The 10,513-nt window shown below is 44.1% G+C and overlaps 1 protein-coding gene across 2 annotated transcripts in view; it reads left to right on the forward strand.

Annotated features, from left to right (window-relative positions):
• The window catches only part of SMYD2 (SET and MYND domain containing 2), a 28,457-nt gene extending 18,152 nt beyond the window's left edge, over positions 1 to 10,305 (forward strand). For both annotated transcript variants that reach the window (XM_075863327.1, XM_075863328.1), the window contains exons 8-12: positions 2,560 to 2,670; positions 3,963 to 4,083; positions 6,781 to 6,955; positions 8,856 to 8,964; positions 9,547 to 10,305. In XM_075863327.1, coding sequence (XP_075719442.1) covers positions 2,560 to 2,670; positions 3,963 to 4,083; positions 6,781 to 6,955; positions 8,856 to 8,964; positions 9,547 to 9,624 — 594 coding nt within the window. In that variant the 3' untranslated portion in view covers positions 9,625 to 10,305. The remainder of the gene's footprint in view (positions 1 to 2,559; positions 2,671 to 3,962; positions 4,084 to 6,780; positions 6,956 to 8,855; positions 8,965 to 9,546) is intronic.
• Positions 10,306 to 10,513: the final 208 nt, after the last annotated feature.

Here is a 10,513-nt window from a genome sequence, read left to right on the forward strand (position 1 = left end):
AACGGAGCCGAAAGCAGCAAATAGGAATTCCTCAAATGCAATTTTTTTTTATTAAAGGGGTTGTCTGGCACAGGGCGGTTTTTATATTGATGACCTATTCACAGGATGGCCAGTATGTGATCGGTGGGTGACCAACACCCGGACTAAGCACCAATCCGCTGTTCCGGCAGCCTTTTGGCACCAGTATCTATGCAGTGGTCAGTGCCGGAAGCGGATGGCTCCGGTCTCAGTATAGCGGCCGTGCTGCGTACCGCAGCTCTGATCCTATTTAAGTAAATCGGAGCAGAGCTGCAGTAACTCATCCCGGCCACTAGAGTGGTCAGTCTTCTGCATTCGGAACCGCCCCTGCTTAACTTCTGGCGCACGGAGGCAGCCGGAACAGCTGATGAGTGCGGAGTCCTGGTGTCTGACCCCCACCGATCACATACTGATGACATGTCCTGTAGATAGGTCATTAGTATGAATAACCGCCCGAGCCCGGACATCCCCTTTTTTCTTCCTGAAGTTTCTCTACTCGTTTCATTCTTTTCTTCTATGACTCCAGAATATCTGATAATCTGGCACCTATCAGGAGCCATTGATAACGGATTAAAGGAACGTTACGATATAAATAAATATTTATTAAAATTTCGGGAAAAGGTTTTCCTGCTTGGGGACATAGCTATGGGGGTAGTAATCTTACCTGGGCCCTGGTGCCTAATGGGGCCCATTGCCCCTCTTTTACATAAGACACCAGTATAATAAATGATAGGTGGGGGGGCCTGTTACATATTTTCCATTGGGGCCCAGTAGGGATTAAATCCCATTTCTGGCGTTAAATATGTTCCTGTCACACGGAGGATGTACGACCGTTTTGTTATGATTTTGTGAAAATTGCTTTAAAAAAAGTAGAAAAGAAGGTATGAACCAGCGTAGTTTGTAGATAAAAAGGAATCGATGTTCCCACTTTTATTGACATAGAAAATGAAGTAGTAAAAAAGAGAACGCAGTAACAAGGTGGTCTCAGATTGGCATAAATCAGAAGCCTACGCGTTTCGAACACGGTCTTTGTTCTTATTCACTGGTGAGCTGGAGGTTTCCTCCCTTTTTTTTTTTAAAAAGTGATTATAAATGCAACGTGTGACTACACCCTTTGTTATAATCGCTGCGTGTACGTAACCTTATTTTTTTCCATGTACGTAACTTGTAGGGATCAGATCGTCAATGGAGAACGGGTCCTCACAGGATTGTAGTGTATAACCCCGGCCCCCTCCTCGCTCTCTCTCATCTTTCAATAATAGAAATGTATCCTGACGTTATGCAGGAGGCATTTATGGGGAGCGCTGGGAAATTCCTTAAGTTTGAGGACACTTGAGAAGCAGTTCCTATAAAAAGACTTGACCGATATGCGGTAGAGTTGTACCATGCGGTGTAGTGACTGGATATAAGTCACTGTGTGTAAGACTGGAGTGGAGGGTCTCGCTATGAGGGGGTAGTAACACTTTAGGCAAGTTGCAGGATTTTCCGGTTATTTTCCGGATAAACATGACGGCATGAGGCTATCCTACTTTGGCAGCGGTTCTCTTTCTTCTTCTGTCTTTCTGGAAGTCTGGTGACTGCTCGGAATCTCGATAAGATCTACAAGACCTCGTGCGATGAAATGGTCTTCACGCTGTGTCTCCAGATATGGCCTCAACCAGCTGTTGTAGTGCGATGTTACCTTGTCCTGGGGGTCCCTCTTGTGGCCAATAGTAGCAACTGCGCCAAGCTTTACAGCGAAATGTTACAATCCACAGGTTTACACCACTTTTGATGACCATTTTAACCTATAGGACTGCGTAGGCGGCTATTTCTTTGCATGCGACAATTTTACGTCAATGCTGCGTTGGAAATGTGGTATTACACGCTTCAAATAACATAAAAGTTCCCATTCACTGACAGCTAGCAGAGATCTTTAAAACGATGAGGAATTGAAGTACAAAGTTGATTAGAAAGTTGCAGAACTTTTTATTTTACCGTGATTAAGTTTAATCACCTAAAACCAAAAAATCCTTTTAACTCATGGGATCATGTCATATTTTTTAAAGAAGTTCGATATAATTGTAATGTCTTCCTCGTGATCTTCGGCTTGGTCCATCACTTGGCTTATCTTGCTGGGTGTTAGGAGACCAATACATTTGAAAGAGTTACTCCCATCTCAGACATTTTATGGCATACCTCTGGGGCCCGTACTCCTTTTCAGAATAGGGGGTCCTGAGACCCCACTCCAGCCTGGTGAAGTGGCTGCCACATCCAGGTAGGGAATAAATGGAGAGGTGTCCGCACTAGCGCGCAGCTCTCTACATTCTGTACTATGAGCGCGCGCGCACGCGCTTGGCTTTTTCCATAAATCCCATAGAAATGTGCAGCCACCTCTCCATTTTTATTCTCCTTCTGGATGCGGCGGGAGGGTGATCCGGGGACCCCCGTTCTCGAGAGATGTGGGACACGCATCTATCAGATATTTATGGCATATCCTATAGATGAGTCATTATTGTCTGTAATGGGAAAACCTTTTTAATTTTTATTTTTTTATTCCAGGTGTTCACCAGCTACATAGATTTGCTGTACCCTACAGAAGACCGAAATGACCGACTTAAAGATTCTTATTTTTTCACCTGTGACTGCAAGGAGTGCGCCACCAAGCAGAAGGTAACGGGACCACTTCTGAAGGTGTTCTAAAGTGAAACGCTCAGCATTTTAAAGCCGAATCACCTACCCTGTGTACCCACCGGGTGTACCTGCTGTGCCTTGTGTACCCACCGGGTGTACCTGCTGTGCCTTGTGTACCCACCGGGTGTACCTGCTGTGCCTTGTGTACCCACCGGGTGTACCTGCTGTGCCTTGTGTACCCACCGGGTGTACCTGCTGTGCCTTGTGTACCCACCGGGTGTACCTGCTGTGCCTTGTGTACCCACCGGGTGTACCTGCTGTGCCTTGTGTACCCACCGGGTGTACTCGTGACATATGGATAAAAGCAGAGAAACTTATGTTTGTCCTGACTCTTATCTCTATTTAGAAATCACTGATGTGCATCAGCTTCTTAAAGAGAACCCGTCACCATTACACACCTGTTAAAATAAGGACAACAGCGTGATAACCAAATAAGTTATACAAGTCGGTATAATTGCACCCAATTAACTGCCCCCAAAGTGCCAAATGGGGCAGAAAAGAAAGGTTCTGTGGAGTCACATGGTGTGTCACGTGACCCCCTCAGCAGCTCTGGAAAGCATCATGTGACATAATCTCCACAACTCAGAAACAGGACTGCATCACATGATCCTTTTCAGAGCTGCTGACTGGCTGAGAGGAATCATGTGATACACCACAGAACTAGGAAGTGTTTTTTTGTTTTTTTTTGTAGCCCCCTTGTTTCGCATTTTAGGGGGCTGTTTAGTGGGCGTTACTTTACCCACTAGTATAATGAAATGAAAGCATCAGTGTGATGTCATAATAGAAAGTGGTCGGGCATAGAAACAGGCTAAGTGCCCTTTAAGGTGATATTGACATAACGCCCATATCCATCTGAGACTGAAAATATATGGTTTATCAAAAATGTAAAATTGGAGCAGTTGCCCATAGCAACCAATCCGGTCTCTGCTAGACTGTAGTTGGTGAAGTCTCTTTGGTTCCTATGGGCAACTGCTCCACTTTTCTTTTGCACTAATTTTGATCTCCCCTGCGTTCCATTAGATGGGGATTTAGCCTCACACCCAGCCAAGTCTTTCTAGCGTGAATTTTTTTTTCATTTCTAATATTTGCACCTTTTATAATAAAGGCGTTTTTCCCATAACACACATTTAAGGCATATTGACTGGATACTCCCGCACGGATCCCGAGAACGCGGTTACCTGGGCCGAGCGGAAAAGTGGCCATATAAGTCAAAGGGAGATGCAGGAATAGCCGCGTGAACTTTGTTTCTTTTTGTTTTTTTTTGTTTACAGGATCCAGCAAAATTGGAGATCCGAAAACTTAATGACCCCCTGAATCCTCAGACCATACGAGACATGGTCCGATACGCCCGGAACGTGGTGGAGGAGTTCCGGAGGGCGAAACATTACAAAAATATCCTTTTATCTGTTTACTATTATCATGTTAATCTAGATGAGTGGTTTCCAGCTAATGCAAAGCTACAACACCCAGCTGCAGGCTGTCCGGGCATACTGGGAGTTGTAGTATAATGGAAAATGAAGGAGCAGGGTAAAAAAAATCAAATATATAAAATTCTAAATTTATTGAGCAAGAAAAAAAATCTGGTTTCAGAAGAGAAATTCTAATGCGACCATTTACAAATTTTCACCATTGTAAGTAATACTTCTATATGGAAGAAAATTCACCTATACAAATCTCCCCCTATGTAGTCATGTGAGCCCAATGTCTATAGTGTCCTGAACGAGAATTTGAAAATGGGGGGGGTGGTGCGTCATTAGTTGGAGGGGAAGCTGCGCTTTATTATACGGTGCCGCTATATGTGGTCGATGTCCCTGCCTATATGGGACGTCAATTGGCCATAGACAGGAGATTTTTGTTGCGGGATTCAGTGGGTTCTCCTGTTTATGGGGGCAGCCCAACTCTGACTCGCCCTCTCCCTGGGTGGGATTGGAATAAAATGGGGTTAGACCGCATGCATTGTCCGATCCTATGCTGCCCCCCGAGGTTATCGCCAGTGGTGTCTGGCTGCCATTATCGCCCTTTCTCCATAGAAATTGTTAAAGGATCGATTACTATAGCCAGCTTCAATTTTCCCCAAAATAGATGTCTATTGGGGGACGTGAAAATGACTTCAGTGAATGTGCTCTAATCCAGCATCCAATAATCCAGAATCCAATAATCCAGAAAGTCTGATAATCCAGCGCAGAACTGCAATATGTGGCATTTCACAATTTTCAAGATTGTACTACATTTCTTGGTACAGTTTCTCTACACTTTCTATACTTCTCTATCCCCATCCAATCGTACATAATATCTGCTCATCTGGTCTAATCTAGATTTACGGCCCCACAAGCTTGTCTTGCCCAAAAATATTCTGCAGAGTCCCCTTCACTCGGTCACGCTCTGCTACATCTATAAAGAGACATTCCAGTGAATTATTTCATCGAGGCGCCCGTTTGGAAAGTGCACTTGGTTACAGGTAGGGCAGGTCATCCTCGCACCGGGGCGCTTCGTTTTAACCCGTTAGTGACCGCCAATACGCCTTTTCACGGCACTGCATCAGGATAAAGTAAACCGAGCAGGGAGCGTCAAATCTCCCTGCTCTCAGCTGACAGAGGTAGCTGAGGGCTGGGGAGCGTCCCTGCTCTGCCGGGTGAGATCGATATTGGTATCGATCTCACCCGTTTAACCCCTCAGATGCGGTGCACAATAGCGAGCACCGCATCTGAGTGGTTTTGGGGAGAGGGAGGGAGCTCCCTCTCTCTCCCACCGACACCCGGCGATACGATCGCCGAGTGTCTGTGTCTCTAATGGCAGCCGGGGGCCTAATAAAGGCCCCCAGGTCTGCCATTAATGAATGCCTGCTAGATCATGCCGGAGGCATGACCTAGCAGATGCCTGTCCGTTTTAAACGGACAGGCAGTAATACGCTGCAATACAGAAGTATTGCAGTGTATTATAATAGCGATCGCAGAATTGCATATTATAGTCCCCTAGTGGGACTAGTAAAAAAGTTAAAAAAAAGTTTCATAAAGTTAATTAAAAAAAAAATGAAAAACCCACCTTTTCCCCTTACAAAATGCTTTACTATTGAAAAATCAAAATAAAGTAAAAAAGTTACGGATATTTGGTATCGCCGCGTCCGTAACGACCCCGACTATAAATCTATTACATTATTTAACCCGCACGGTGAACGCCGTAAAAAATGTAATAAAAAAACTATGGAAAAATTGCTGTTTTCTGTGAATCCTGACTTTAAAAAAAAGTGATCAAAAAGTCGCATCTACTCCAAAATGGTACCAATAAAAACGACAAGTCGTCCCGCAAAAAAAAAAAAGCCCTCATACAACCGCTTCGGCGAAAAAATAAAAACGTTAAAATATGGGAAAAAAAGCGTTTTTACTGTGTAAAAGTAGTAAAACATACAAAAACTATACAAATTTGGTATCGTTGCAATCGTAACAACCTGCTGAATAAAGTTATTGTGTTATTTATATCACACGGTAAACGGCGTAGATTTAAGACGCGATAAAGAGTGGCCGAAATGTCAGGTTTTTTTTTCTATTTCCCCCACAAAAAAAAGTTAATAAAAGTTAATCAATAAATAATATGTACCTCAATATGGTGCTATTAAAAAATACAACTTGTCCCGCAAAAAACAAGACCTTATACAGCTATGTCGACGCAAAAAAAAAAAGTTATAGCTCTTGGAATGCGACGATGGAAAAACGTAAAAAATGGCTTGGTCATTAAGGTTTAAAATAGGCTGGTCATTAAGGGGTTAAAGCATCCTTATGTCACGTGACTGGACGATTTCTACAGCGTCTGCTGTGTGGACCGGAAGCCTCCTACTATACATTCCTATGCGATGCTCAATGCGAGTCTCACAGGAATCCGTGAAAGAGACTTCCGGTCCACACCGCAGACGCTGTAGGAATCTGCCAGTCATGTGACATAATAAAGCGCCCGCTGAAAGGATGACCTGCCCTACCTTTTAACCAAGTTTACCTTCCAAACGGGCGCCACGATGAAAGAATTGACGGGAGTGTCCCTTTAATTCTGGCTAGGAGGAGATCAATCTGGCAGCCTGTATGTCCTTAATGGCGCCACCTCCGAGCGAGCTGCTGGAAATGTGCGAGCTGAGTATGGAGAAGATGGGCACGGTGTTTGACGAGCGCAATGTCTACGTGTTACATATGATGTACCAAGCCATGGGGGTCTGTCTGTATCTGCAGGAATGGGAAGGAGCCCTGAAATACGGTCAGAAAATTATCAAACCATACAGGTAATTATTATTCATTTTTTTTATTTTTTTAATATTGATAAGGCCTCCAGGGTATTTAATGCGGAACTCCCCCAAATTGAAATGAATGAATTTAATGTTTATTTTTCAGACTTCTTTCCTACGCAGACATTTTGAGTTTCACGCACCTTATACCACGGAGTCTGCTGTTCTCGGTTTTTTTATTTTGTGGTGAAAATGTTCTCTGCTCGGTCTGCAGCGGCTCCTGTGCGATTTTCTAAGCCTCAGGGCTCGTTCACACGCAGCAGAATTACTGCAGAAAATGGTGTGGATTTTGCTGCGTTTTTCTCCATGCTGGGAGAGGGTGACGTCTGCTTTGAAAAACGCCGCAACTCAGTCCACGTTCCGCAGCAGAAACTGACATTCTGCGATAAGGGAAACACGCGCCGCAGGTGAATTTCTGGTCGGAAATTTCTACGCAGCGTGTGGATGAGATTTGTTAAATCTCACCCACTTTGCTGCTACTGTATTCTGCGGCGTATTTTTTGTCCGCAATTCTGGACGGAAAATATGCAGCAATTCCACTGCGTGTGGACGAGCCCTTACACTGATCACATCCATAGCCTTTAGGGTACGAACGCACACGGCGTAAACACTGCAGATTTTCCACAATGGAATTGTTGTGGAAATTCCGCAGTGTATTACAGTAGCCGCAGTGTGGGTGAGATTTCGACAAATCCCATCCCCACACTGCGGAAAAATACAGCCGAAAAAAAAACGCACAAATTGACGTACGGTTTCTTCAGCCGCAGCATGTCCATTAATGCTGCGTAATCGCAGCTCTTCCGTTGCGGGTTTTCCCATTGAGTTCAACGTGGTGCTTAAAACCACAACAACGTGGTGTGTGTGTGTGTGTGTGTGTGTGTGTGTGTGTGTGTGTGTGTGTGTGTGTGTGTGTGTGTGTGTGTGTGCGCTGTAACATTTGCTGCGGAATCACAGTGATTCTGCCGCAAAAATCGCAAGTAAGAAAAATATAAAGTTATACTTACCCAGAGTTCCCTGCTTCTTCTCCAGTCCGGCCTCCCTGAATGACGTTGCAGGCCATGTGACCGCTGCAGCCAATCACAAGCTTTCAACGTCATTCAAGGAGGCCGGAGAGGACAACAGAGGAGGGAGGTGGTAAGTATGTGCAATAATTTACGCAGCGGAATTTACGCCCGAAAAAAACGCACCACAGTGGTGTGGGATTTCGGACGGCATCCCCCGCAGTGTTCAGCCCGGAATATGCGGTGTGTGTTCGTACACTTAAACGGGCTTTCCCAGCTTGGATATTTATGGTATAGCTACAGGATATGCCATAAATGTCCAATAGATGCAGGTCTCTCCCCCCGACCCCCTACCATCTGCCACTGTTGCAAGCCTCACGGTCTCCAGAAGTGGGGACCATCTAATTGGACAGGTTGAAATCCAATCTTTCTATCATTTTCCACCCTGACGCTGCTGGATGTAACCTATTCAGCCTCTTACGCAAGGCAATTCTGTCTACATAGAGGATACAACGTAGAACGTACTGCACGATGGGTCCATATTGCCCTCCATGTGCTTCTGTATTGAGAGAGGAAACCTCCAAAATACTTCATGCGTTTCCATTTATCGGTGTAAAGTCGGAGGTACAGTAGTGGCCCATAGATCTCTATTTGTTCCATAGTCAGGATCCCTGTGATGCGAATGTGCATTAGGGCCTAGACCACGTCTCACGTCCACGTTACCACAGCCGATATACATAAGAAGATAGAACAGTGCTCACTGATAGACTGGACCTTGGTCCTGTGCTGCTTACAAGGGGTATAGGGGACACTGCCAAGTACATGCGGGTGATGCCAGGAAAGAAAACGTGGGAAACTTCGGACCATCACAACTTCATGGTGGTTTTGTCTTCCAGTGAACACTATCCTCCCTACTCCCTGAACGTCGCCTCCATGTGGCTGAAACTCGGCCGACTTTACATGGGCCTGGAAAAGAAATCGGCCGGTATAAAAGCTCTCAAAAAGGTATCTGCTGCTTTCACTTCTGTATCTAATTGAACCTTTGTTCCACTGAAGGGTAAATCGGGGTTTTCTGTATTCTGAATGTTTCTGCAATTTTCTTTCTACAATGAAAACCATTATTTACATAATCTACTTTATCTCTGCTTGCTATCAGTGAATGGAAACATTCATCCAGAAGCTGAAAACCCATACTGATAATGTCCAACTATTGCAGATACACAGCTCGTTGTAGTGTATCAGAGTGATCTCATATAATCGGCCCGCAGCTGTGTCAGCAGGACATGATCAGAAAGTTTCCGCTCTTTGGCAGCATTAAAACAAAGTAATTGAAATCCCATTAAATTATACAATTCCCACCACTTGAAGTCACCACTAGGGGGAGCTTATTGCGCATTCAACTCAATTCACCATAAGAAGTTCCTGGGCTCCCCCTAGTGGTGGTTCACAGAATGTTAAAGCGTTAATAAAAGATGGTGTTTAACATAAATGTCCACGTTTTAAGGGGTGTATTCCGGTGAGTCACCCTTTAACTCTTTGTACAGCATCTATTTACCCATTAACAAATTATTTTTTTTTCCATTCCAGGCCATTGCTATAATGGAGATCGCCCACGGCGCCGATCATCATTACATAGCCGAAGTAAAAAAGGAGCTGGAACAATGAAGTCTGAGACCTATGCAATGCACTTCTTAAATGTATGTCGGGAATGCAAATGTGTATGTCTGTACGGACCTGCTAAGCAAAGCGCTGCTTTACCCCGTGTGTTGGAGCTGAGCACCTGAAATCTATTTATTGTCTGTCCTGTCTTGGCATGTAAGATTTTTGGCGATCGATCACCCATAGCACTCAGGGGGTTCTTACCTAAAATTGGATGATACTTGTTCATGCTTCCAAATTCCACTAGGGGGCAATCTTGGAACATCCATCCTATGGTGAACTGTAGCCTCTGCAGGAGTTGTAGCATGTCCAACGCCCGTGTAGCAAAAATATGGAATTTGCAAAAAATACACATTTTGACAACTTTTTACATCGGATGGAATTTTGACGTTGACTTCCTTCTCCAATTTCTCAATGTGAGCTATTTAATTTCTGACCGCTTTACATCCTGCACAGATTCCAGTCCCTATAATACACCTGCGATGTATACAGTATTTTATTATTTTGGCATTCGTTTTATGGTTTGGATGAAAAATGTATCATTTTGGTTTATTTTTTAGAAATGTAAAATGCTGTTTTTGTGTTTTTTTTGCAAGCAGTTGCCTGAAACCAAAGTTTGCCTGTGAGTTTTATTACGAAATTGCTGTTTCACACTGCAAAGTAATAAAAAAAAGTCAAAAAAATTAATTGGCGGAAAAGCAGACTTTTTTTGTCTATGTTTTAGGGATCTTGTGTTGCATTCGCACTCAATATTTTTGTACTATGATGCAAAAATGACAGACGTGTCAACCCTTGTTTGTTTTTGTTTTTTTTGCATGGTGACCACTAAACGTAGCTATATTTGGGTAAAATTGCTCCCAATCTCTAATTGGACCACGAGCCATCAAGACGGCAT

Source organism: Rhinoderma darwinii, chromosome 4 (assembly GCF_050947455.1).
Source record: "Rhinoderma darwinii isolate aRhiDar2 chromosome 4, aRhiDar2.hap1, whole genome shotgun sequence".
Lineage (NCBI taxonomy): Eukaryota > Metazoa > Chordata > Amphibia > Anura > Rhinodermatidae > Rhinoderma > Rhinoderma darwinii.